The 26317-nt window shown below is 41.9% G+C and overlaps 2 protein-coding genes across 6 annotated transcripts in view; one reads left to right on the top strand and one right to left on the bottom strand.

Moving 5' to 3' along the window:
• Positions 1-111: 111 nt before the first annotated feature.
• Positions 112-14721, top strand: nup188 (nucleoporin 188). The gene is made up of 43 exons (XM_085359910.1): positions 112-146; positions 1556-1610; positions 1767-1840; positions 1929-2013; positions 2095-2175; positions 2347-2391; positions 2476-2568; positions 2690-2809; positions 2924-3135; positions 3372-3486; positions 3669-3869; positions 4430-4510; positions 4600-4692; positions 4787-4906; positions 4995-5121; positions 5222-5380; positions 5861-5987; positions 6093-6180; positions 6299-6375; positions 6464-6578; positions 6664-6784; positions 6862-6928; positions 7541-7666; positions 7785-8025; positions 8115-8321; positions 8405-8574; positions 8693-8762; positions 8854-8921; positions 9060-9255; positions 9732-9809; positions 9909-9994; positions 10086-10231; positions 10317-10495; positions 10617-10817; positions 10918-11010; positions 11117-11269; positions 12044-12181; positions 12283-12357; positions 12459-12674; positions 12793-12924; positions 13006-13079; positions 13760-13889; positions 14184-14721. Exons 1-43 carry the CDS (start codon positions 121-123, stop codon positions 14361-14363), a joined length of 5241 nt encoding a protein of 1746 aa, XP_085216036.1. The 5' UTR covers positions 112-120; the 3' UTR covers positions 14364-14721.
• Positions 14722-14997: 276 nt separating this feature from the next.
• cdk5rap2 (CDK5 regulatory subunit associated protein 2) overlaps positions 14998-26317 on the bottom strand; it is a 40983-nt gene continuing 29663 nt past the window's right edge. For 3 of the 5 annotated variants that reach the window (XM_085359907.1, XM_085359908.1, XM_085359909.1), the window contains 16 exons: positions 22614-22846; positions 22092-22143; positions 20850-21022; positions 19996-20343; positions 19702-19827; positions 19506-19622; positions 19130-19319; positions 18416-18537; positions 17450-17662; positions 17243-17326; positions 16866-17128; positions 16633-16782; positions 16401-16539; positions 16121-16167; positions 15933-15987; positions 14998-15529 (listed from right to left, as the gene is read on the bottom strand). In XM_085359907.1, the coding sequence (XP_085216033.1) occupies positions 15384-15529; positions 15933-15987; positions 16121-16167; positions 16401-16539; positions 16633-16782; positions 16866-17128; positions 17243-17326; positions 17450-17662; positions 18416-18537; positions 19130-19319; positions 19506-19622; positions 19702-19827; positions 19996-20343; positions 20850-21022; positions 22092-22143; positions 22614-22846 (2458 nt within the window). In that variant the 3' untranslated portion in view covers positions 14998-15383. Of the gene's footprint in view, positions 15530-15932; positions 15988-16120; positions 16168-16400; positions 16540-16632; positions 16783-16865; positions 17129-17242; positions 17327-17449; positions 17663-18415; positions 18538-19129; positions 19320-19505; positions 19623-19701; positions 19828-19995; positions 20344-20849; positions 21023-21223; positions 21434-22091; positions 22144-22613; positions 22847-26317 lie in introns of all 5 variants that reach the window. The other 2 variants (XM_085359905.1, XM_085359906.1) reach the window with 1 other exon arrangement.

The raw sequence follows: 26317 nt of genomic DNA, 5'->3' as shown, positions 1-26317 counted from the left end.
TAAACATCTTCTTTTACGAAGAAGAACAAGGCGCCCAGCCGTTGGCTCCGAGGGTGACGAAGGCGCTTTCGACGTCACTGATGAGCCAGCACAACAACCAATCACATAGCAGACGCGAAGATGGCGGAATCGGAGATGAGCGTCAGGTAGGCACATAGCAACTTACTTTAGCTAAAGCGTGCGTTGTTTGAGTTATTTTTGCAGCGTTTTCCAGTGGGTATCATTTTTACACAGCGCTCCTGTTTACTAAATCAGACCAGCAGTGATGTGTATATTTCACTTTTTGCGTTTGAGCAGTTAGCACCACGCTGACTTAGCTTAGCAAGTACTAGCCGCTAAAGATTTGAATGGCTTTTCAGTAGCGCGGTGTGCCAGCCGCATGTCAACAACAGCATACCGCCACTGCAAACTGTTTACATTAGATATTGTATTAACGGCGCTGGTTTATTTAAAGACACCGTACTTACAGCGAGATAAAGCCGTCGACTCTCCGTTACATTCAGTAACCGCTGGGCTTGCTTAGTTGGTGTTAATTGAGAAGCTAACTCTACTGTTTTGATACGGTCAGGAATACAGCTGAGTTAGGTTTAAAATCTTTAAACTTGACCTCCAAAACAAACTAAAAAGAGTTAGACTTGACAACAAATCGCAAAAGCCTATCCATCTCTGTAAGTACAAATAAACTAATTTAGTTTTAGGGAACGCTGATGAAGGGCTATCATTGAAGAGAGGTATTTAAAACATATCCATGGATATCATAATAACAAGACAACAGACTCATATTGAGGACCCCAACAAATGTTTATGTATGCAAACATGTATTGAGCTTTAAAGTACCGGTGACATCTCAAGTCTGGTCAAAAACTATGCTGCCATGGACAGCATTTTTATGTTGTTGTCTTAGTACCTCACCACAGTAGATGTAAAATAAATAACTAAAATGTCATCAAACTGCACACTTTGAGTTTTAATTTTGCACAAGGTTTACCAAAAAAGTTGCATTAACTGTGTAGGAATTACGATGATTGCTTTAAATAGTCTGTTCATTTTCACACACTCTAAACTAACATGATTAGAAATATAAAGATAATCGTTATTTTTAATGCTTCCATGGAAATCTTTCTGGACCCTATGGACATACTGAGTTTTCTATCCTTTTTTTTTCTTCCCACAAAAAGTGAGTCATGTACGAAAACGGGGGAAGTGTTTATAGTTTTGGGAAGTAGGTCTGTCTTTTTGTTTGATGGCATCAGGGCAAGTTTGTTTTGCTTTGTTCAGTTTCTTTCAAACATGTAACCAATTCATAGAAAGTTGTTTTTTTTTTAAATTGAACAAAAAATAGCTGTTTGTAAATAAACTAAAACAGGGTACAATATTGCTACACATTTGCTGATTTAGTTTACATATTTGAAAAAGGGTGGACAGAAGTGCACACTTATTAAATCCCACACCTTCATCCCTCTTTAGTTAAAAGGCTCAGTTCTAATAACTGTAAAAACTTTAATGCATTAATCCCAGTCGTTGCTTTTCTAAAATAAACCAATTTGTTTCCCAGGAGCTGTAGGGAATTATGGACCATATTGCTGGGGAGGTCTGCGTTGAGAGAGCCGGTATGTCCTTGTTGAAGAAAAGTGTCCAGCACATAACAAGTGTGCTGGACTCTTTACTGCTCCAAAAAAATAGCTTGTTGTAATGTTTTCTTTTTTAAAGGTAATAAAACAATCACAGTGATTTTTCTCTCTGTTATTAATGTTGGATGGTCACAGGCTCAGATAGAGGTAGAGCTCGACAGACACTGGGATAGACTTCATCAAGGACTTAGTTACTACAAGCCACCCAGGTATAGTTACAGTTATTTTCACATCAAATTTACTGTAGTTAATAAAAGTAACCATATAAAAGGTAACTGCAAGCATCACCTGTTACAGCTCATCCTCTGCTGAGAAAGTAAAAGAGAAGAAAGATGTTGCACAGCCCCTGAAGGACTTTGGTCTAAGGATCAGTAAATTATTGGTAAGACTTCAAAATGTCAATCAAGAATGATTTCCAGTCTTTATTTTGTAGTGTGTATTTAATGATGATTTCATGTTACAGAGTCTCGATGAACAGCAGAGTGTTCAGCTTTTGCAGTGCTACCTACAGGAAGACTACAGAGGAACCCGTGATTCATTAAAGGTATCTGTCCTGACAGATATTTTCATTGTGAAATCTGTCTGAACTCGTAGCTTTCAGTGTAACTGAGATTTGCCGTTGCATCACAGGAACAAAAAATGTAAGACCGTAAAAAGATGTTGTGAAAGACGTTTCGATGTTAAATGAATACCTTTTTTTTTTTTTTTTTTGTAGGTTGTACTCAAGGATGAGCGGCAAAGCCAGGCACTACTGCTTAAGGTCAGTACACGGATCTTCTGCTTTTCTTGACACAGCACATGTTTAGTTCAGTAAGTATGACAGCTTTTGTGTTTGTTTTTGCAGATAGCAGACTATTACTATGAGGAACGCATGTGTTTGCTCAGATGTGTCCTTCTCCTGCTCACATACTTTCAGGATGAGCGACATCCCTACAGGGTGAGAAGCTCCAGTCTTAGCATTACTCACTAAATTGTGGAACACAGCTTTTAAAAAACTAATTGTGCTTGGGATTGTTGTTGCTTTAGTAATGTAACCTTAGTTATGTTATGTTGTTTAGGCTGAGTACAGTGACTGTGTCAAAAAGCTGGAGAAGGACCTGGTGAGCAAATACCAGTTGCAGTTTGAGAGTCTCTTCAAGGCAGAGGCACCAACATGGGAAACTCACGGAAACCTCATGGTGATGACACAAGTTTGGTTGGCGTTGGCTTAATATCCTTCCTATTGCGAGGTAGCTGTGGGAGATATTTTCCTGTCAAGGATGCAAAATAATGTAGATATTATTTTTTTTCAGACGGAGCGGCAGGTGTCAAGATGGTTCCTGCAGTGTCTGAGAGAACAGTCTCTGCTGCTCGAGATCATCTTTCTGTATTATGCTTACTTTGAGATGAACCCATCTGACCTTCTGAACTTCACCAAGATGTTCAAAGAACAAGGCTTCGGTTTGCGGCAGACTAACAGACACCTGGTAGATAAGAGCATGGATGCGCTGGTCGACCGGATCGGGTAAGAGGCACAAAGTTTATGTGCGGTTCATGTCTTTCCCAGATATTTTTAATTGACAGACATTATGAAGACATTTCAGTATTTTCATTATTACAGTGACATGATGTCTTCCTATACAGAGATTAATCATCAGTTGATTCATATTCAATAGACTTTTTTTACCAGATATGTCAGAAACCTAAATATTTCATTCCTTCCGTAGTTTATGATGTCCTGTCTGTCTCTCTGCCCGGCAGATACCTGAGCGCGCTCATCCTGGTTGAAGGAATGGACATAGACTTCCTGCACAAGTGTGCTCTTGAGGATTGTACAGATCAGCACCAGTTCTCTAGTGCTCCGGCCGTGGTTAAGGTTCAGTTTGTTTTTTGGCTGCTGCATTCATAGACTTAATGTTAATATTGGTTCACAGACTTGTCTTACAAAGTGAAACATTTAAATAAATTAGGCTAAAATTGGCTAGGCTTCTGTTAACTCACGCAGAGCATATAATGAGAATGTGTTTAAATACTCATAAGAATTGTTGGCTCTTCTAGGAAATGGATCAGCTGCTACTGACATTTGGTGACATCCCTCATCACGCACCGGTATTGTTGGCCTGGGTCCTGCTAAGACACACACTTAGACCAGATGATACCAGCCCTGTGATCAGGAGGATAGGCAACACCGCCCTCCAGCTGGGTGTTTTCAAGTACCTTTCAACAATGCTCAAAGGTCTTGGAGTCTCAGGGAACAATGTAAGATATTTCAGATTGATTGACCCTTTAGAAGTTTATAAGAAGCAAATTTACAAAACAATTCTGTTCACTTAAAGGAGAACTCCCTCTGTCATCTGTTATGCTGCCTCTGTTATCTGACATAGCTTTAAATTATGTCCTGCTGATACACACCTTTGTTCTTTCACAAATCATAAGCCATGCTTTAAATAAAGTCCATGCAGCATGAGCAGTAGTGGTAAAGAACGCTCAGGGTGCTTCTGTTTGTCATCAGCAGCTAATGAAATCACTAAGTGCGCAGATCGAAACCAATCTATAATCAAGTGTCCAGAATGAAAACCTCCTGTTACAATAGTAATGTATTATACTGATCATCATGCATCAGTTTCCTTGTCAAGACCTGTGCTAAACTTCAGACCTCAGGTTTCATAATGATTTCTTTCAAAATCTGTAAAGTAATGCTGCACTTTTACAAATTATAGATAGAAATGTAAGTAGCAACCAACATTTGCTCAAAGAGTGGTGACTGTCTTGTTTTCCATTAAAATTCCATCATTTTTTTCCACTTTTTATTTCTTCAGTGTACAGCAAGCACAGCAAAAATGTGCGTCTATGGTCTCCTCTCATTTGTGATCACCTCTTTTGAAGAAGAAAGTTTACAGGTATGCACCTTGACTCTACATGTCTTGATCCTCACAGACCTATTTATAACATGTGGTGATAATTTGCTTTCTTATGATGTGTATTACAGACTGATGGTGTGGCGACTCAGAGCTCCCACCTTATCGATGCTGCCTGTGAGGTCCTTTCTGCTCCAAGTCTGGCTGAAATCTTTTGGGAATTGGTGGGAAAAGCACACAGAAGAGAATCTTTTATTAAAAATAAAATGGAATTATAAATGTTGATGATGTATCTCGTTTATTAAATGTTTAATCCAGAAGCCAAACATGGGATTGGGAATGATCCTGGACAGCGCAGTGGGGATGTTTCCTCATAAGATCGGACCCTTGCTGCAGCTTCTAACTGCACTGCTTTCAAACAAGTCGACTGTTAAAAAGGTAAATGGCACACATGCACACACATACACACATGCAACGTATCTTTCTGTAAATGATTTATTGATATACTTTGACTTCCTTGTGAAAGGTGTACAACTTCTTGGATAAAATGTCCTTCTACACTCAAGTTTACAAACATAAGTCTAATGACATCATCTCCAATGACGACGAGACACTGTGGAGGAGGCAAGCTCCCAAACTCCTCTATCCTCTCGGTTAGTGTGTTATTATTACTGTTAAATCTGAGTATAGATGAAAGTTTTCCCTGTGTTTCTCTTGTGTGACTAAATGGGGATGTCTGTTCTCAACCATTAGGCACAGGCCAGACAAACCTGTGGATGCCACAGGGAGTGCTGGGCCAGGTGATGAGTCCAGGTGAGCAAGGCTACGTGGTACGCTGGGAGTTTTCCTACAGCTCCTGGACTCTCTTCACATGTGAGGTGGAGATGCTGCTCCATGTTGTTTCCACTGCAGGTACATAGCAGTTAATTTTGTTTATAAGGTTTGCCCAGGTTTGCCCTGCTTCTGGCTCTACAACTAGTATAGGTTTCTGCACTCTGACCAGATTGGATAAGGAGAAGAGGATGGAGTGTGATAAACATGACAAGAAATATGGTTATTTGCATTTCTTGTAACATTCACAATATATACCTCATATACTCAGTTAAAACCTATTAAATACAGTTCTGCTTGAGTTTCTGGGAAGCAAAACAACTTGATAAGACTTGTAAATCCATAAGGCCATATGATCATGTGGTATGACAGTAATTGTAAAACCTGCACAACAGGTTTAAAATAATCACAGTTACACGTAAAGATTTCCACTCAGTTATACAATGATTCAGTAGCTGATGTCACCAGTTACTGGAGTAGCCAAATGCCTAAAAATGAATTATTTAATGAAGAAACACATTCATCAGCTGATTGTTGATCACTGACTGATATTTTTACCAGATGTTTTAGCCCACTGTGCCCGCGTGAAGCCCATCTTGGATCTAGTCCATAAGATCATAAGCACAGACTGGACAGTGTCTGACTGCCTCCTGCCTCTGACCTCACGCATTTACATGCTGCTGCAGAGGTAAAGTAAACTTTTGAGTGACACACATTAAACTTTTTGTGCTGTTTGCTCTGCCAGAAATAATCTTGATATGATTCTGGTATTATAATCTGTCTTTTCTCTCAGGTTAACATCCGTCATCAACCCCCCAGTGGATGTGATTGCTTCCTGTGTAAACTGCCTTTCTGTGCTGGCTGCAAGGATGCCAGGGAAGGTGGGTGTGCTCAGTGCTCGCAGTGTGAACATGAAGTAAAATGAGGGATTTAAAGCCAGTGCTTTTGAACTTTCTTCACCCAGTTCATATCTTATTTATTTATTTAATCAATCTTCAGGTGTGGTCCAGTCTGCACCACACTGGCTTCCTCCCCTTTGCCTCCAACCCTCTGACCAGCATGGCCCAGTGCATAAGGTAAAGAGGCCAAACAGAGTGCCAGGTATTACTTAATATGCCTTGGATATATCAGCGTTTTACTCAACTGTTTTATTTTTCCCCTCAGTGCTGAGGGGATGAAGGCAGGTAACTATGGCAACCTGCTAGTTCAGATTGAGCAGCCCAGGGGAGAATATGCTGTGACTATTGCCTTCCTTCGTCTCATTACAACTCTGGTTAAGGTAACATTTTTTAAAAGTTATGTAATCTTTCAAAATGTTGTCCTGCTACTATAATGTGCATCATGTGTACTTATTTTTATCATAGGGTCAGCTCGGCAGCACTCAGAACAAAGGTCTGATCCCCTGTGTGCTGCTGGTGTTGAAGGAGATGCTGCCCACATACCATAAGTGGCGTTACAACACCTATGGTGTCAGAGAGAGGATAGGTGAGGGTGTTTTCCCTTTGCTTCTTGTCTGGAGACAAATTAAACTTGTATACAAACTGGCTTCTCTGCTGCTGCAGGTTGTCTTATTTTGGAGCTGATCCATGCCATTCTCAATCTGAGCCCAGAGGGAGAGGACCAAGGCAGGTAAGGAACAGTGTCTGAACTCTGTCACCTGCACATTTTCTCTGATGTCACAATGCTAAACAGTCAGGTCCTACAAACAGGCTTTTAAGGGTAATAACCTTAAACATAACAAGGGTGCTTATATGACGATTCTCTAATACTGGAATGGTGTAAAATGTGCATTAATCTTTCCAGTTTGTTAAAATAAAAATATTTTCTTTCTTTCTTGCTATTTGGGAACAAGAAGTGGACCATATTTGGATGAGAGGATGGGAATCACTAGCCAGCTTGTTTAGGGAGATAAACAGCTGTTAATGTGTGCTGACATACTAGAACTAGAATGTCTTCTTTTCTTTTCTTAAACACAAACATCTCTAGAAAAATGTCTGTTTGCTCTAAATCTGAATATTTTACAATGGAAGTCTGAGGATTGATTTGCTCTTGGTGTTAAGTGGATCTCTTTTGGCACTTCTGTGTGGATTAAAGTTACACTTTACAGGCTGTAACTGCACCTGCTTTGTGCCTGCCCAAACAATCATAAAATTGTCGATTAATTAATAATGGTTGCAACTAACTAACAGTTGCCTTTTTACTCATGTAGTTGTTTATTTACTCCTTTCCTTGTTAATGCAGCGCTCCCAGCCTGCAGTCTCTGTGTATCTACAGCCTTGCAAATACAGAAGCTGGACAGGCAGTTGTCAATATAATGGGAGTTGGAGTTGACACCATAGATGTGGTCCTGGCTGCACAACCCAGCAGGTGAGCAGTTGGATGTGTTCAGTCAACCTTTCCTCATAGTAAGCACTCAGCTCTCCATTATTATTATTTGTTTAACTGACATTAGTTGTATTATATTTTTTTTCTTGGTGCTGTCCAGCTGTGGCTCTGAGGGTCCTGGTCAGATGCTCATCCAGACTGTCAAACTGGCCTTTTCTGTCACAAACAACGTAATCCGTTTGAAACCGCCTTCGGACACAGTGTCCCCACTGGAGCAGGCGCTGACACAGCACGGTGGCCACGGCAATAACCTAATAGTCGTCCTAGCTAAATATATCTACCACAAACACGATCCAGCACTCCCTCGTCTCGCAATCCAGCTGCTCAAAAGGCTCGCCACAGTAAGACTTCCACTTTTAAACAATATGTGAATATGTGGTTGGTGTTTTTGTTACATAACTAAACACTGACGTTGACCTCGTGTTGCCAGGTGGCTCCCATGTCGGTCTACGCTTGTCTCGGGAGCGATGCAGCAGCCATCCGCGATGCGTTCCTCACTCGGCTGCAGAGCAAGACGGAAGACATGAGGATCAAAGTCATGATCCTTGAGTTTCTCACCGTCGCTGTGGAAACCCAGCCTGGCCTCATTGAGCTTTTTCTCAACCTGGAAGTCAAAGATGGAAACGAAGGATCAAAGGTATAAAGTGCAGGAAGTAACTTTGGTTTTACTTTTCCCACTGCTGCAGCTTCATTAAAGACATCCTTGTTTTAAACTTGTAGGAGTTCCTGCTGGGTGAGTGGAGCTGTCTTCATGTCGTGTTGGACCTGATCGACTCCAAACAGCAGGGCAAGTACTGGTGCCCCCCGCTGCTACACCGAGCAGGTCTGGCCTTCCTCCTGGCCCTCTGGCAGGATCGCAGGGATAGTGCCATCTCTGTCTTACGTACAAAGTAAGTAAATGTTCTCAGTCTCACTTTGAGTTGGAACAACATGTGAAGGTGAAAAACCACATGATTAACATGCTGTATGGTGTTTTGTTTCTTTTCTTTTCTTTTTTTTAAACCAAAGAGAGAGGTTTTGGGAGAATTTGACGACACCTCTTTTTGGAACCCTCACCCCACCTTCAGACACCACAGAGGTATTTTGCTGTGTTGCTTAGTTACACTGTTTCCATGAGTACTTAAAAGTCAGTAAACGTGTAAAATGATGAAAATGTAACTTGTCCCCAGCCTTGCGTTCTGGAGACCTGCGCTTTTGTCATGAAAATCATCGGCCTGGAGATCTACTATGTTGTCAGGTGATTTCAGAGTCCATATCAAATAATAATAACATTATTTTTTAATATTAAATACATCTTTGTATACATATCCCTTTATTTACAATGATGTCTTAGATTATACATATTTAATGTTGATGAATATTTGTGTTATTGCAGCGGCTCTTTGGAACAGTCCTTGAAGGACGGGCTTCAGAAGTTCTCCAACGCACGACGCTATGAGTACTGGTCACAGTACGTCAAGTCACTGGTGTGCCATGTGGCAGAGATGGAGGAAGAAGGCATCTGCTACTTCACAGAGGCCCAGATGTTGATCTCTGCCTGGCGGATGTTGCTGATTCTTTCCACTAACCACGTATGTTCAAGTACACACAATCATGGCCCGAAAGTTACGTTTAAAAGCGAAACGTTGCTCTCATGATGGTACTGCAACCTACCTTCCTTCACTTGCATTTTAAGTTTAATTCCTGTAAATAATGATATTATGTGTACAAATTTTCTGTAGCTGTTATACTACGGTAATATTATCATCATCAGATTTTGACAGTGTTAATCAAGTGAAAATTTGATGATGTGTAAGGATAAAAAGAAGTATCATTATTACTATTTCTCCTCTGCATGAAGTCCTCACTCCAAGCTAAGCTAACAGGCTTGTTTTTGCTGTTTAGTCATATTTAATGGGAGTTGAGAAGTACTGATCTTCTCATGCGCCTCTTGTAGACAAAAGAATTTGTGCATTTCCCAGAATTTGAGACTTTAACTGCGTCTTGATAATCCTGTCTAGAACAAGCTCAGATGAAAACGATGTGTGATTGTGTTTTATTTTTTCAGTCTGATGTGATGCACTTAACTGAGGACTCAACTAAGCTGACCCTTTTCATGGATGTCCTAGATGGGACTAAAGCTGCTGTAAGTTACCGTAGTATGAAATATTTTCCTGTAATCTGTGACTTTTTATTTCTTCTCTTATCACTAGTTTACTTTTTAAACTCTTGGTCACTCTTTCAGTTGACAACGCCCACGTCTGCGCCTTGTCTTCGACTTGGATCCATGATGGCCACTTTACTTCTCATCCTCCTTAAACAGTGGAGAAGGTGTGTACTCATGCCTTTGACAAGTGAAGGCCCAGCACTGCGCACTAGCTGTCGCCTCATTCCTTTATCTTCTCTAAATCTTTATCTCCAGTGTGGTAGCTTCAGCTCCGGACATCCTGTCTCCCCTCTCCCTTATCCTGGAGAGTGTCCTGCAGGCTGACCAGCAGCTGATGGAAAGGACCAAAGCCAAAATCTTCTCCGCACTCATTTCTGTGCTGCAGATTCAGGGACTGGACGGTAAGAAGCACACATCTGATGTTTGTCTGTGTTTTAAGAAAGTGTCGGAGCGGTAATGACTTGGCGTGTGTTTTTTGACATCTAGGTGGAGATATTTCCCAGCTGCCCCAGTTGTTGCTGTCTGTATGTGAGACGGTGAAAGATGAGGCCCTGGCACTTATTGACAACATGCGACACACGAGCCAGTTGGGAGACACGGTGGAGGACGAGGACAGCATGGAGACGGACTCTCCTCGGGGCCCACAGAAGGACCAGAGAGACGGGGTAAGCGTGGCGAGGTTGTTGTTGATGAAGGTTCAAGTTTATTTAGTTTTCTGATCTATTTTAGATCAATTGTCCCAACATGTACTGTATAAACATACTTTTTTTCCTCCCTTTAAATCAGGTGTGTGTTTTGGCTCTCCACTTGGCGAAGGAGCTGTGCCGCACTGATGAGGATGGTGAGCACTGGGTCTCAGTGATGAGGAAGGTCCCCCTCCTCCCCTCAGTGCTCAGTGCCGTTGAACTGAGCCTTCGCATGAAACGCAACCTGTACTTTACTGAGGCTGCACTTCACCTGCTGCTCACGCTGGCCCGTACTCCGCAGGTAAACACAAACACACCTTTTACGCTTTAGTACTTTAAACCCAGTTTATAGATCAGAAGAATTTGAGCAGATGTTGAGGATGTTGTCCGTTTTCCTTCAGGGGGCAGCAGCTGTGGCAGGAGCGGGAGTCACTCAGACCATCTGCCTGCCTCTTTTGAGTGTGTATGAGGTCTCACCAAATGGCACATCACAGGTGAAATATTTTTTTCCCCCACCTTGCACATAAAAGCATGGATTGATGATGGAGGACATGGTGCATTCATGTCAAGTTAACATCGTGTGTACATGTCTCTGAGCAGAGCTTCTCCCGGAAGTCCCAGGATTTGGCCTGCTGGCCCGGGGTGTACCGCCTCTGCATGTCTCTAATGGAGAGTCTGCTTAAGACGCTGCGCTACAACTTCATCAACGAAGCCCTGGACTTTGTCGGAGTGCATCAGGAACGTATACTACAGGTGTGACTGCAGTAACTTACTGTGTTAACAAGGGAAAAGACAAAAACATGTCATCATGCTTGTCTTCTTTTAGGGCTGCCTCTTAAATGTGTCTGTGGGTGTAAAACTAGAACGACACCCATCGAATTTCTTAACCTCCAAAGACCCGAACTGATTTTTGTTTCTGAGAGAAATGAGATCCACATATAAGGACATTTGTTTTGAATTTAGATAGAACAGTGGCAGTATAATGTCCTCGTATCTGGATATCAGGCCCTTGTAGAGCAAAATGTATTATTTTGGTCTGGACATCCCAAAATGTGATGTCCACATAGGTGGACGCCAGGTCCTAGGAGGTTAAATCTAAAGATGTCATCTTCAGCCTGCCTGTTTTGTCTGTCTAGCAGTAAAGTATTTAGTTTTAAGTCAGGAATTCCAAATATGTGCAACAAAAGTATCAGTGGGCCCCTTAGTATTAGCCAAGCATCCTTTAAACACCACAGCCTACCTGAGTGTTGTTGCTGTCCCTGTCCTTTTATGGACAGTCTTTTATGAGCACAGCACCTGACCACCCAGTGCAGTGCCTGGTGAATCCTCAGTCCCAAGTGCTCCTGCAGTTCCAAAAATAAACAGTTATTTGTGCAGCTTATGCACAACTGTGGACCTGTTAAGTACACTGAGCTTCCTGACCCTTGGACAGGACTGTATTCCTGTTATGTTGTGTCTAGCTACTGCCTGCAGTCTTCTTTTTGTTGGCATCTTTTAAATAAAGTCGTCACTTTCTCTCCCGCTCAGTGTCTGAATGCCGTGAGGACCGTGCAGAGCCTGGCCTGCCTGGATGAGGCCGATCACACAGTTGGTTTTCTGCTGCAGCTCTCGAGCTTCTGTAAGGAGTGGCAGTTTCACCTGCCCAAACTGCTCAGAGATGTTCAGGCAAGTCAAAAGGAAATCACCACATCAATGAGGAGAGCACAGCTCCAATTGTTGTTCAGCTTTTGGTAATTTAGTGTTTCTGTTTCCATCTGTCTCTTCAGGTAAACCTTTGTTATCTGTGCCAGACCTGCACCCATCTGCTCCACAGCAAAAAGATGCTTCATCACTACCTCCAGGTCAGAAACTTAGTCTTTTTTTTCTTCTTTAATATAAATTTGTAGATTGTTGTTTATACATTCAGATAAATGGCTGATTGTTTTCTGTTGTTCTTTCTTAGGCTAAAAACGGTGAGGCTTTGCCCCCTGGTCCCTTACCCAGGACACAGCGGCCCACTCAAACGTCAACTAAAGAAGCAGCAGGTGGAGGGGAAAGGGAGGAGGCGGAGCAGAAGGCACTGCTAGCTGTGCAGTGCAGTCTTCTAAAGATCCTCAGCAAAACCCTGGCAACTCTGCAGCACTTCACCCCAGACTGCTGCCAGATACTCCTGGACCAGGTCTGTTTGTTCCTGCTGCATGGTGACATTTCTGCAGATCTTTAAAAACAGGCGTTTTTTTTTTTTAAAGAAAAAAAAAAAGGTGATGAGATGCTGACTGTCTCTGTGTTTGTATCAGTCTATGGACCTGGCCGAGTACAGCACGCTCTTCGTGCTTAGCTTCACAACTCCGGCTTTTGACCCTGACGTTGCTCCTTCATTTGGGACCCTGCTGGCCACCATCAATGTCAGCCTGAGCATGTTGAGCGAGGTAGGTGTTTATATTCTTTATTATTATAATCAAAGGTCTTTACAGCTTATTGCATTCGCATTTTCTGCTGTTTGTTAATAGATGGAGAAGAAGAAGGAACCGGTTTCCCTGAGTATAGCATCACTAGCTTCATCAGAGGAGATCCAAGCGCTGAAGTGAGTGATATGGCGTGTAACACTAGATATGAAACACTTTCAAGGAAACCGACTGTGGGAAAATGAAACTGGGGGTTTTGCTTTGAGTTAATGAGAAAATGAGACACTCTGGTACGTGGCAACTAAGAAGTAATCAAATCAAATCAAATCACTTTTTATTGTCACATCACTAAAAAGTGATTTGATTTGATTTGTAATGTGGAGCCGCTTGTTAGTTTAGCATCTTAACCAGGCCAGACCAACGAAACTTCCCCCACTGTCAGTGTAAAGATCTTTAGATGCACATTTAATTTCTGACCTTTATATAGGAAAATGAAATGTGATTTTAACAGCACATCTCAGTCTTTCTACATGATTTAAAAAAAAAAAAAAAAAAAAAAAAAAGCTGCTGAAGTAAATAAAAGACATCTGTCAGGACGACGCTTTGGGGTTAAACTGAAATATGTGTATGCGAGTTATTTCTTCTTCACATTTTCCAAAGCTGCTCAGTGGGCCAAGTGTTTGGCCTCCAGGCCTTGTTTGACACCTTTCCAGACACATCTCTCATGTTGCATAAGATGACCAGCAACTGTTTCTCCTTACAGGTTGCTACGATAAGCCAATTGCATCTTTTCCAAGATACTGTTTGTTTTACTGTCAAATACAAATATTGAAATGATTAACTGGTGTCTCCCCTCCAGGTCACTCCTCATGTTCACCATGGAGAACTGTTTCTACGTGTTGATCTCTCAGGCTGTTCGGTGCCTCAAAGATCCTTCCATCCTCCCTCGAGACAAACAGAGGCTCAAGCAAGAGCTCAGCTCAGAACTGGTGAGACGGCACATCTGTTCCAACCCAAAGCTGTTCAAACGTTTTGGGTTTTTTGCTATAAACACAAGAACCAACAACAAGTGTGTTTTTCTGTGTATCTGTGAAAAATGTATGAATTCTATCCAGTTATTGCTAGTGTGTAATCATGAAGCTGGCATTAAACTGCACCTTCTACAGTATTAAAACAGGATGCCTCATCTCATCTGTCAGACATAAAATAGCAGCAGCCTTGTATTATAAAGGATGCTTACTCCATGTCTTAGCATGATGCATTTGATTGCGTTTCTCTTTCAGAGTACTCTTCTCTCAAGCCTCTTCCGCCATTTCCGGAGGGGCTCGCCATCCTCTCCTGCCAGTGCCATCCTCCCCTCTACCCAGTCCAAACCACCTACGCCGGGTTCCAAGGCGAGTCATGAGGGTCAGGAGCCATTCATCCAGCTTGTTCAGGCTTTCGTCAGACTTGTGCAGAGATAGGTGTGGATATCCATAACATAGGCAGTTTTTTTTTTTTTGTCTTCCCCCTGAACAAATAGTCGTTCTGCAGCAGCCATTAGTTCGTACTTGTTCTAGCTGCACAGAGGACGTTGTCTAAAACTCGGAGCCGAATTTTGCCAAATCTATCACATGACCACAACGAAAACATTTAAAAAGTCAACACAAGAAGCTGCCTGATGTCTTCATCATTATGAAGAGTGAGTCTTTGGGATCTTGGTGCTATGACTAAACAATAAAACACCAACGACTGTGGTCCCACGTTGTGACCTAGTTTTATAGGTCACTTTGACAACCTGGAAGGCCCAGACACATTTCAAGTGCTACTTAAAAAGAAAAAATCGACCTTTTATCACTTGATCTTTTTAGTCTAAGTGTAATAGAAAAACCTATCCTGTAAAGCGGTTCAACACTTTTCTAATTCTCATGTCTTTGAAGTCGTGATCTTTGCCATTTTCTTTTTTTGTGCTTCTCAGTGTACGGGTTTTGATGTGGTCGCTGTGATTTCTACTTAAACAAACATATTCTAATAAAGGAACTTTTGTACCACAAATTCTGATTAGAATTTCTTTTTGAATCCACTTTGTAAAATCAAACTGCTGCAGACTCGAAGGCTTCAGCATTCAGTTTATTTTACTGCATTTGCACATACTTGCTAGAACACAGTTGATCTAAACAATCCTGTACATAAACTGACAGGTGACGACAACAAGTAAAAACTGGAAGTCAGTAATAAAATACAGTCATGTTGTCATATGCGTCATATAAAACGAATAAAAGGAAAATATCTGAATAGCACAGATTATTTACAGAGGCATACTCTTGCATTTAAAGAACTTTTACAACTTCAGTACCTTTTTATAGAAATCAAAGTAAAGGCGGGGCATGTGCAATAAGGTAGGAAAAGCTTAGCTTTCTAAGGTTAAGGTGACAGTTTTACAGCAGGACGGAAAGGCAGGATGCAGACTGGGAAGCTGCTGCGTCAGTGCTTTGCTGGCACCTTTAGTAGCTGCATTGCAAAGAGTTGTCGCTGTTGGGATCCTCCGAGGATTCAGAGTGCCTCTCTGAAGTCTGCCTGGAGACTGGGGCATTCGTCTGCTCAGGCTGAGGGTCTGTAGTGTCTACTACTGGCCATTGACTGGGACTTCCTGAAAAGAGAAGTTGAGGTTGTACAGTAAAAAAAACAAACAAAAAAAAAACGACTGGCTTTAATGGTCACTTTACACCTTTGGCCACAAACATGCAGGATAAACAAAAACAATGCTTAAGGCACAAAAAATATTTCAAGTAAGTTTTCCAATCTTATCTCCAGACACATGCATCTGTCATCTTGTTAAATGAATAGTTGCAAAGTTAAAAGTATGTTTGCTGTAAGGTCACGCAAAACACACCCCTGTGAGCGTAAATCAAAAAGCCTAACACAGTCCATACAGTGTTAGGAGGACACAGTTGTAGGTATGATCCTCCCAACAACTGTGTCTCATTACACGTTTAAATTCTGGTATTTGCTTCATGCAGGAGAAACAACCAGAGCAACGCATCCACACTAACCTTCGTCTGGTCCTCCAGACAGGCCTTTCAGGCCAAACTGGGTACAGTAATTTGTCTACCGATATTTCACAGAGAGGAAAAAAGGGGGAAAAGAGGAGTAATTCACTAATGGAGAAAATACCACTGTGGGTAACAGCATTAGTCTGACATATTATAACTGGGTCATACACTTCTTACTGTAGGCGTACCTCTAAATTCCCCCTGGCTTTCTTCAACACTCCATGGGTCAGAGACACTACAAAGGACAAAAATAAAACAATTCATTTCCACAGTCTTGTATAATTATACCGGTATCAAGACTTGACATTTACTTTATAAAATAATATCACACAAAGAAAAACTACAAAACAGGAGCAGAGAGACTGACTTGACAAATACTTCCATCAATAAACTCAAATAGCTGCAAAACTGCTTCAACCACACATTTCATCTTCTGTGCAGCTTAAAAGTAAAAGCAGATGAACTTACACTGATCGATGATGACTCTCTCCATTCCCTCTTTGAGCTGGTTGGTGGTGCGGAGACGCTTGATGGCTCCGCTCAGCATCCTCTCCTGCTGAGACAGCCGGCTCTTCAGTCGGGCTATCTCATTTCTCAGCAGCTCATCCTGATTTGGAGGATAGCAGGAAAGAAAGGATTTGGTCTGCAGATGTTTAACTGGAGAGCCCGGATACACAATGTGTGCTGTGCGTGTGTTTACCTGCTGGTTGTTGCAGCTGTCTCTTGCTATGTTCCCAACTGGCAAAGATACTCTCCACACCAGTTTGAGCAGTCGGCCAGCCTCCTCCAGCACCTGGTGCATGGTGTTAATGCTGCAGGATAAACTCTTCAGATGCTGCTGTTCAATCACCTACAAAGATGTGGACAGGCTAACATCACGTTTCTACTTTCTGTAAAGTTCAGCCTATTTAAACCTCACGATGAGCTCCCCACCTTGTTGTCACAGCCCTGCTGTTGAAGCGTGTGCAGGCACTCCTGCAGTTGCATGTCCATACTGCGTGACAGCTTCCGGCCGTCTGAGATCTGCTTGCGGAGCGCGTTGTAGTCTTCAATCAAGCCCAAAATGTGGCGCCCATTGCGGCTCGCCCACATCCGGTGACCCGGCACCAGCCGAGAGGGAGCACCGGAAATGCTGTCCCCAGAGCTGCTGCTGACCGAGCCACCATCCACCTCTGAGAGAGATTGATATCTCACATCTGAAAAGATCCAACATAGCAGATCCAGGAGACTTCAAATGTCACCAGTCTGTATTTGCTTTCATAGAAATATGTGATTTGGCTTCAGGACCAGCTTTGAAGAGCTTTTCTTACCGTGGTGGATGCTGGTGTGTTCTCTGTGAGTCTGGAACGAGTGATGGACAGTGTCTTCTCGGCCCGGCGACCTGCCCCCTTCATCTAAGAGTGATAAAAAATAAATAAGCAAATGAAACACCTGACCTGCCATGACCTGGCAGTGCCTACGTGGCCTTCTGAATCCATCAAAGCTCATCGGCATGCAGGAACGTGCTTTCCGTTTACCTGGAGAGGACAGCAGATAGTTAATGTTGATGGTTTCAGAGCGGCCGGGTCCTCTGAGCAGCTGCTCCTCCAGTCTCTGCCGCAGAGCCGTGTTGGTCTGGATGCTCCTCTCCAGCTGAAGCCTCAAGTGTCTGATCTCTGACAGCAGCTCGGCCAGGTCCACTGAGCCGGAGGAAGCGTGAGTGGACGGCTCCTGGGCCACCTCGCTGGATTCTGCACGCCGAATGAGAAAGAAATATCCTCCTGTTAGTGACGCTGAAGCTGAGAACTGCTGCAACCCCACAGGTACATTTCTACAAACTTGTGGTCAGATATTTTTATTCGCATGTGAGAAATAAGAACAAAAGAATAAAAAAAAAAAAATCCAAATCAAACTGAATCTGAAAAAATAAATGCTGCAAAATTACACGTCTGGTGTGTAAAGGCCTTAAATTTGATCATGTCAGCCAACAGGAACATTTCGCATATAAATTATTGTGAATGTTGGCTGATAAGGGTTGAGAAACTGTAGTGCAGGAATTCCAAACAGGATTTGAAGTTAATTGAAATTTGATGGTGTCACCATTACTTAGTTTATACAGTGTCAAATCTGGTGGACAAAGTGCAATCAAAAGATTCTGCAAATACACCCATAAATGCTAAAAACAAAACTGAATACAAGTTTGGAGGGTTTCCTCTTGAAGATGATCTCCTTGTCTCCCTCTTTACTGCCCCCATGTGGCCATGTTTCATCCAAAAAAAAAAACAATACACCAGTTATTAGCCAATATCATTAGACATTCTCATTACAATCTATCATCTTGTCAGTACACCAATCCAAACATGATCCAAAATTTTTTCTATACAACAAAAAGTAAAAGTTTCTTCCTCCAATACTCGTGCAAGCTGCTGGAAAATCTGACTACAGCACAAACATTTCAGAAGAACTCCAGCTACTGAAAAACAAAAACGGAAATCGTGCAGTACCGTTGTATTTGTTAGACTCGCTCTTTATTTTTTCGTAAACTTGCAGCTCCACCCGCAGCGTCTGGAGGAGATGTTGGGAGTCGGACAGCTGCTGCCTCTGGAGCTTCACCTCGCACTGCAACCTGGAGACAGTGATTGAAAGCGCAGCCAACACTTATTAAGAAATTCAGCCTAAAGTGATGCCTTGCCTTTAAAATTCGATATATTAAAAAAATTTATATTGTATGTATGTATGTATGTATGTATGTATGTATATTTATACATACATATATACATACATACATACATACATATTATATATAGGCACACACATATAAAACAGAAACACTACCTACAACAAGCCTAACGTGTATACATTAGACAAAGTGACACACTCAGGTGAATGAAAGGGAGAGGAGATCTGACAGTAATCTACACTCCTGGTTTCGAGTGTCAGCCTCATGTCAGCAGGACCCGTGGCAAGAGGTCACATACCATCACTGTTAGCATCGTGTGCATGTGTGTGTTCACGGATGAGCCTTCAAGTGATGAGCTCAGGTTTCAGAGACATACTAACAGTAAGGAATAATGGCAACAGTAATGACTTTTTAGAATGGCCATTAGTAGCTATGTGGAGTGTCAGGTTACACAAATGAGTGCTTTAATGACATTAAGCGTGTGGTGTAGAAATGTGTGCTCCCCATCAGGACTGATGTTGTGTGTGTGTGTGTGTACCTGTGCAGCTCCTCCCTGCTGCGGTGCAGTGAATCCTGCAGCTGGGAGTTTTCCCGGCTGCTGTGCTCCAGTCGCTCCTGCAGTTGGCTGTTTTCCTGCCTCAGAGCTTCACACTCCCTCCTGCTCTGCTCCAGTTTGGCCGTCCGCCTGGCCAGGGTCTCCCGGAGCTTCTCATTCTCCTTCTGCTTGTCTGGAGGAAATAAAGGTTGTAAACCTTGTTAAGTATGTAATTCCCGGAGATAATGGAAAAATATTTAGGGTATTATAGATCAGCATCAACAAGGACAACAAAAGAAATTAGCATCCGTTTCTCTCCTCTTCTTTTTTTCTTACTGAAAATCATGTGATTTTTAACTAAACATAAGAAGAGCGATACCTCTGGATGCCATGCTGAGCTGTTCCTTCAGAGTTTGGTTTTGTCCCCAGAGGAATCGCACCTCCTGAGTCAGCTGACCCTGCTCCTCGTTGCCGTGGATGAAGATGTTGGTGGCTGCTGGACATGGCACATACACATGTTGGACATGTGGAAACAAAAGACCCTAAATAGTCAAAGACAGTTTTTTGGTGTGTACCTGGGTCTTTTTCCACTTCAGCTAGTCTCCTCTCCAGCTGCTCCCTGAGACGGTCGTTGGTGCGAATACTTTCCTCCAGACGTTGTCGCAAAGCTCTGATCTCCTGTAGATGCTCTGCCAGCAGGTCTAACAGACACACGTGGATAAAGCACATTTAAAGGGAAATTCCATGTCGTTTTTTTACTTCTTTACATTAGCAACAAACTCACACAGCTCATATAATTAACAACATTTCTCTATATAATGTAGTCATTAACTGACATGCTAATCAGCCTACTATTGCTTTATATTTACCTGAATTCATCGTATGAGGCTGTCCTCCAGCATTCCTTTGTGCGCTCGTGTCTCCATCTTGTTTCTGTGCCTTTGTTTGAGGCCCTGAGCCCTCCTGGTCGTGCCCTTGTTCCTGCTCCTGATGATGGGAGGTGGTCTGGGCCATGATAGAGCGATGCAGGTCCAGTTCGCTGCGTAGGGTGGCGTTAAGCTCCTCGCTGCTCCTCAGCTGCTCCTGCAGCCGCCCGTTCTCCCTATGCAGGCCCTGCAGTCTGCCGCCAGCATCTCTGTGACCGGACACACCTTTGTCCTGAGCTCCTCCTATAGGTGACACAGTTGCACCCGTCCAATCAGGGTGTAATTGTTGACCTGAACGTGCACAGGAAGACAACAACACATGTGTAATCCAACACTTCAAATCCAAATTGCATATTATTATTATTATTCTTTGTCTCCAGGTGCTTCTAAAGGACTTCACTTGTCTCTGCAATAGCCTCTTGGTCACAAAATATCAGAAGATTGAAACAGATATGTGCCACTGAATAATGCAACTTTAAGTGGCAGTGGATTGAAACTGGACACCTCCTCTGGCATTGGCTGGCAAGCTTTGTCCTGCAGAACGCCTCACTGCAACAGAAAGGATCTGACTGGACAATAAGTGGTATTACAGGCAGGCACTAGACTGCCTGCGCACGTAGAAGAGGAGCCGTTTGATCTCAATGACTGTGCAACGGGCAAGAAGGGAAGAAAATATGCATTTTTAATGAAGCAAACTGAATTAATCCTAGTCTGGCACAAAATCTCCAGCAGTATCAGGGGTAAAACTCTGACAAAAGGCTTCTGAGACTTAAAGCATTGGATCCAGAAATACTTACTGTGGGTTCGATTGCCACCTTGTGTGGTTGGGCTGCTGTGGCAGGAGGAAGAAGTCCTGTCTGAGTGGGACAGATCAGAGTGAGAGCTGTGGTGGCTGCTGAGACTCTGGCGTCTAATCTGGCTCTGCAGGCTCTGGATGAGACGGTTCTTCTCCTGCAGCTCTTTAGCCAACCTGGAAGGAGAAGGAATGATGCGTGTTAACACCAGTCGGGAGGCCTCGGTATGACTGCTGGGAGAGAAAAAGGAACAGCAACCCCAAAAAGTAAAGAAAACTATGTTCCTAAAACCAGCGGGCTTCAAACAACACACAGCTGGGAAATCTGACACAGGAGCTCACGGCAAACGTCATGCTGTCTGGATCAAACCCACTCACAGGTCCAGCTGCTCCCTGGTGCAATCAGCCAGGGTGAGGTTTTGCTGGACGAGCAGGGCGACGTGCTGCTGCAGCAGCTCTGTCTCACCCTCTAGCTCCAGACGCAGATAATCTATCTCCTGCTGGATTCTACACAAGCTTTCAGGAGGACCTCTCATGCACTCCTCATAGGACAGCAGTGATTGTGATGTCTGCTGAAGCTCCCCAAAACTGCCACATCAGTAGTAATATGGATTAATGCGCGTGGCTCTGAGCAACCTTAATTTATAATTTGATACAAGTGTGTGGTTAAAAAATGCATTACCTATTCATATCAAGGATGGAAGGATACAATTATTGTACTGTGTCCAAAACAAACAAATTGCAATTTTGCAAGTCTACAGTTATTATTGTTGTATTAACTGCTCACTTAGAGCATTTGCTGCCAATAAAAAGGTAAAAAAGTCAAAGTTTAAGATGGCTATGATGTGAAACTGAAAGCATGGGGAATACAGAGTGACAATATTGACCCAGTGATGGGCAGCAGAGCCTTAATTTACTTCTGGCTGACACAGAAACAAAATAGGTCAACAGCAGGACAGTTATTCACGTGCACAGCCCAGGGTCATAATGCAAATAGCTGGGGGCAGTTTTAAAAGGGTCATAATATGACAAACATCTCAAAGAGCTCAGCTAATGACCCAAAAATACAGTCGCACATGTGACCTTAACAAAGGGACTACAGTCTAGGTCACTAGAAGGATGGAAAAGTAAACACCAGCTTTTTTTTAAAAAAAGGAGCCAATTTCTCATCATATAACATATATATGTGATAAATGTTTCACCCACTGTTGCATACACTAAAAATAAAGAAATAATGTATTTGTACCTGCGAGACAATTCAAGAGCTGGCACATCCTCATTATCCAGATGAGTCTCTCCTACAAGACAGAAAAAGACGCTGTCATGGACGTGTCTGTACAAATCAGTTACGAGTGGCTGCTCTTCTGTCTTTGTTTCTCTTCTGGTGGCGTCTGTTTTCCCCTTGTTAGACTGTCAAGTCAAGTTTGTACCCGCCCATAATTTTAACAACTGCCTTTAAAACTACTCTTTGATAATGAAGGAAATCATCAGTAAGTTAATTGATCACCATATCAAGTAATTTCTTTCATTAAAATAATGCCCTCCATGCTCTAAAATGGCTTTGCTGTAACTGCACTTGTCTCCTTCAATCATTATACTACCACGGCACTAACACACATCCTCCAAGCACACTAAGTAAATACTGTCGCATAACCACAAATACACGTCTGCAGTGATGGCAGATACTACACAAACAACACCTCATCATGGATCTATATAATAATTTAGGCAAAGCAACTACTACAATTACGATGACGGCAGCAGCTACCTTTGTCCAGCCGTCCCTCCAGCCTGTCCAGAATGCTCAGGCTCTTGTCCAGCTGCTCTTTAACCACCTCTCCCATGTAGCAGTCGACCTTTTCAGCCTGCAGCAGCTCTTTGAAGGCCTGGTTCAGCTCTTCCAGCTGCCGCCGGTGCAGGGCTCCCAGCCTGCGGCTCTCCTTGATCTGCTGCCTCAGCTGCGAGAGCTCTCGGGCCTGTGACTTCACAAGGGAGTCCAGGCTGTGGAGAAGACCAAATTAGGGACAATTTAAAAAAAGAAGGAAAGAAAAAGAGCATGCAGATTTTCCACCTTCCTCTTGTGTTAGGGTTGGCACCAACCCATTTTAAATTTCAAATGCATAGAAAAAAAAAAATCACAAACATTTGTTTATTGTATCAAGGCTTTTTGACTTTGTCAGGAACCTCTATTTCTACAAAATAAAACAAAAAAAAAAATATTTTCACTAAATTATAAAATGCCCTAGTTGAAATTATGACCTTTGTGTTGTTAGGGTTGGTTTCGACCCAGGTATAATATTATGAGTATAAAGCAATAATTAAAGCCAAAACTGAAATCATAAGTGCACTGTCAGCTAAAACATTGACAGCAAGCTCCTCTCCTAATCATATGAGCTTTAGGGGATTCTTGTTTTGCGTGTTTTTTGCAGTATACCTGCACAAAAACAAAACAAAACTAGAAAAATTTGCATTTCCTGCGAAAATGCAGTGTGGATGCTTTAAAGCTGAAGCTGTATGCAAAAAGTAGCTGAAAAAGCTGAAAAGTTGCAGAAATTGTAAAAACTTTGCAGAAGCAAAGGAACTTTGCTAAAATGGAATAACTTAGCAGAACTGCAATATCTTAGAGGAAACATAATACTTGGCAGAAATACTATAGCATAGCAGAACTTAGCAGAAATATTGTAACTTACCAGAAACATAACTTCTCAAAAATACAAGAATTTAGGAGAAATAGTATAAGATAACAGAAAGAATATATTTAGACAAAAATACTTAAGCATTACAGAAACACTATGATTTAGAAAAATAGTACAACAGAGCAGAAATACTGTGATTTACCAGAGACACTGTGATGAACTATGAATATTGTAATTTTAAATTAAGACTATGTTTTAGCACAAATATTATAATTTGGCAGAAATACTATGATACAGCACAAATACTCTGGTTTAGCACAAATATTATAACATAGCAGAAATACAATTATATAGCAGAAATGCTATATTTAGAAAGAAAAATATAATATAGTAGAAATAGTATGATTGAGCAGAAATACTACAATATAGCATAATAACAATGATTTAGCAGAAATACTATGATTGAGCAGAAGTACTAAGATGTAGTAAAAGTACTTTGATTTAACAGAAATACAATTATGGAGGAGTAATACTTTAAAATGGGAGAAATATTGATACACACACACACATACACAGAGCCTAAAGGTAAGAGTATTTGTGCCATGGAGTGTTAAGAATGTGAGGTCCATATTAGAAAAGCTGGTAAAATCATAAAAGTTTGCAGAATTGTAATAAATGATGAATATGAATTACTGGTCTGTGACAGTGTATTAATTTGTAGGGAAAAAAACATGTTGACCAAGGTGGAATCGAACCCACGATCTTTGGCTTGCAGACCCGTGTCATTACCAACTGCGCCACTGGGAAAGAGAGGAGCCGTTTTGAAAAACAGGGTGATGAGCAGTCAGAATTAGATCCCGGTGAGAGGCGAAAAACGCCGTTTTTTGGAGTTACAAAACGTTGTGTAACTCAAAAACTAGGTGGACTTGAGGCATAATTCTTGTACTGGGTGAATCAGCGGACTTTGGTGTACTTTGACTGCGATTTTCATTGCTCTTTGTACAACCGTCGCTGAGATATGACGAGAGAGGAAACGGAAGACCTCAGACATGATTGGCTGGCTGGGAAGCCGTGCAGGCCCTGATATGTGATATGTGTCTGAGTCCGCACAGAGGATTGGCTGCCTGGCAGAAATATATAGAAATAGTATGATTAAGCATAAATACTACATTTAGCAGAAATACTATATTAAGCACAAATCCTATAAAAAGCAGAAATAGTATATTAAGCACAAATCCTATAAAAAGCAGAAATACTATATTAAGCACAAATCCTATTAAAAGCAGAAATAGTATATTAAGCACAAATCTTATAAAATAGCAGAAATAGTATGATTTAGCACAATAGTAATAAGTTAAACAGAAAAATTGGAAAAGCAAAATGGACAGCTGAAGAAATGCTGAACATGCTGAGGGTCCCTCAAATATACTTGTTAAATGAAAAAAATCAGCAAAAAAATATATAACAGCCACACAATCAGAAATATGTACACATAAGGAAACACACATGCACAGAGAGACACACACACAAGATCCAATTCAGTCAACCAGTCTAAATATATTGAATTTGAATCTTACAATGAGATCATCCCATTAAAAGGCCTTCTCTCTCTCTCTCTCTCTCTCTCTCTCTCTGTCACACACACACACACACTGCTGAATTTGAATCTACCAATCAGAGAGCCTGTGCACTTTTTCCCGCCAAAACAGGTGCATCTATTTACACACGCAGCACAGAGAGACACAGGATTATCCGGTTGTTCAGTCTGATGTCACTAGCCGTGTCTGGGTCTAAACTCCGCTGCAGGTCCATATATCAAACGATCACTATGGCATTACTGTGAGTTGAAAAACTGTCTAAAGTCTTTCATCTTTAATAAAATGATCAGCGTTCTGCTCTACCAGGTGTAACAATTGAGTTTAACATCCAGGCATCCATGAAAACGGAATTTATGACATTTAACGGAGTTAGAAGTTAGCAGGGAGTTAGCTCGCTAGCTTCTATCTAAATACAATATAGCATGTCCTGACTGCGGGGTTTTGGAAACAAATTAAAACGTACAGCTCTGTTATCACTTCCAACATAAATGAAGACAGAAAGCTAAACAGCAGTGACGTTTGTAGGGTTACTGAAGTTTGGCTAGCTGGTATATAATGATGTGCTACGTGACCGCTAGCGACACAGCTATGTTAGCATAATATAAACAAGCTAACTTTTTTTCCACTTGATAAAAGTTACCGTGAGTGTTCTCGGTGGTCAGGAACAAATGTAATTGCATGGCAGGATGCTGTAAACGGACCAAACTTCAGCCAGGAGAACAACTGAGATAATCCATCCACAATACGAGGTTAGTCATTCATATACTGCTGCATGGGCTGGGCTGTAGTTACATCCTAAGGTTTTAAAAACTGAGCTTAAATAAATGATTAGCGGTAATAAAAGCCGAGGGAGGTCAACAGTGATCGCTGACTGTTTTAGGAGCTTTTTGAGATCAAATAGAAGAAAATACATAACATTAAACATGTTAACAACACAAATGCCATATTAAACGCAGACTACTTTAGACCCGGAAGTAGGATTCGTCGCGTCATCACTGAACAACCGGATTGCAGTCTATTTCTCATAATGACGACTCCCCTCAAACAAATGACCATAATTTCCTAACCGTAGGGGCTAGAGCGGTCATTCTTACACCGTTTTGTTCAGAAGAGATGGGGGAATCTTCAAGTGTTGACAATTTATCATTAAAATATGAATTTTTAGAGATATATGACATGGATGACTTGTTGACTTAGAAGCCACGAATTCCCCAATATGCAAATTTGAATGCCTCAGA

This window comes from Diplotaxodon limnothrissa, linkage group LG7 (genome assembly GCF_057381915.1).
Source record: "Diplotaxodon limnothrissa isolate DT_005_m linkage group LG7, D_limnothrissa_male_GT1.1, whole genome shotgun sequence".
Classification (NCBI taxonomy): domain Eukaryota; kingdom Metazoa; phylum Chordata; class Actinopteri; order Cichliformes; family Cichlidae; genus Diplotaxodon; species Diplotaxodon limnothrissa.
The sequence above is the reverse complement of the archived record's forward strand: the minus strand, read 5'-3'. Positions and strand labels throughout refer to the sequence as shown.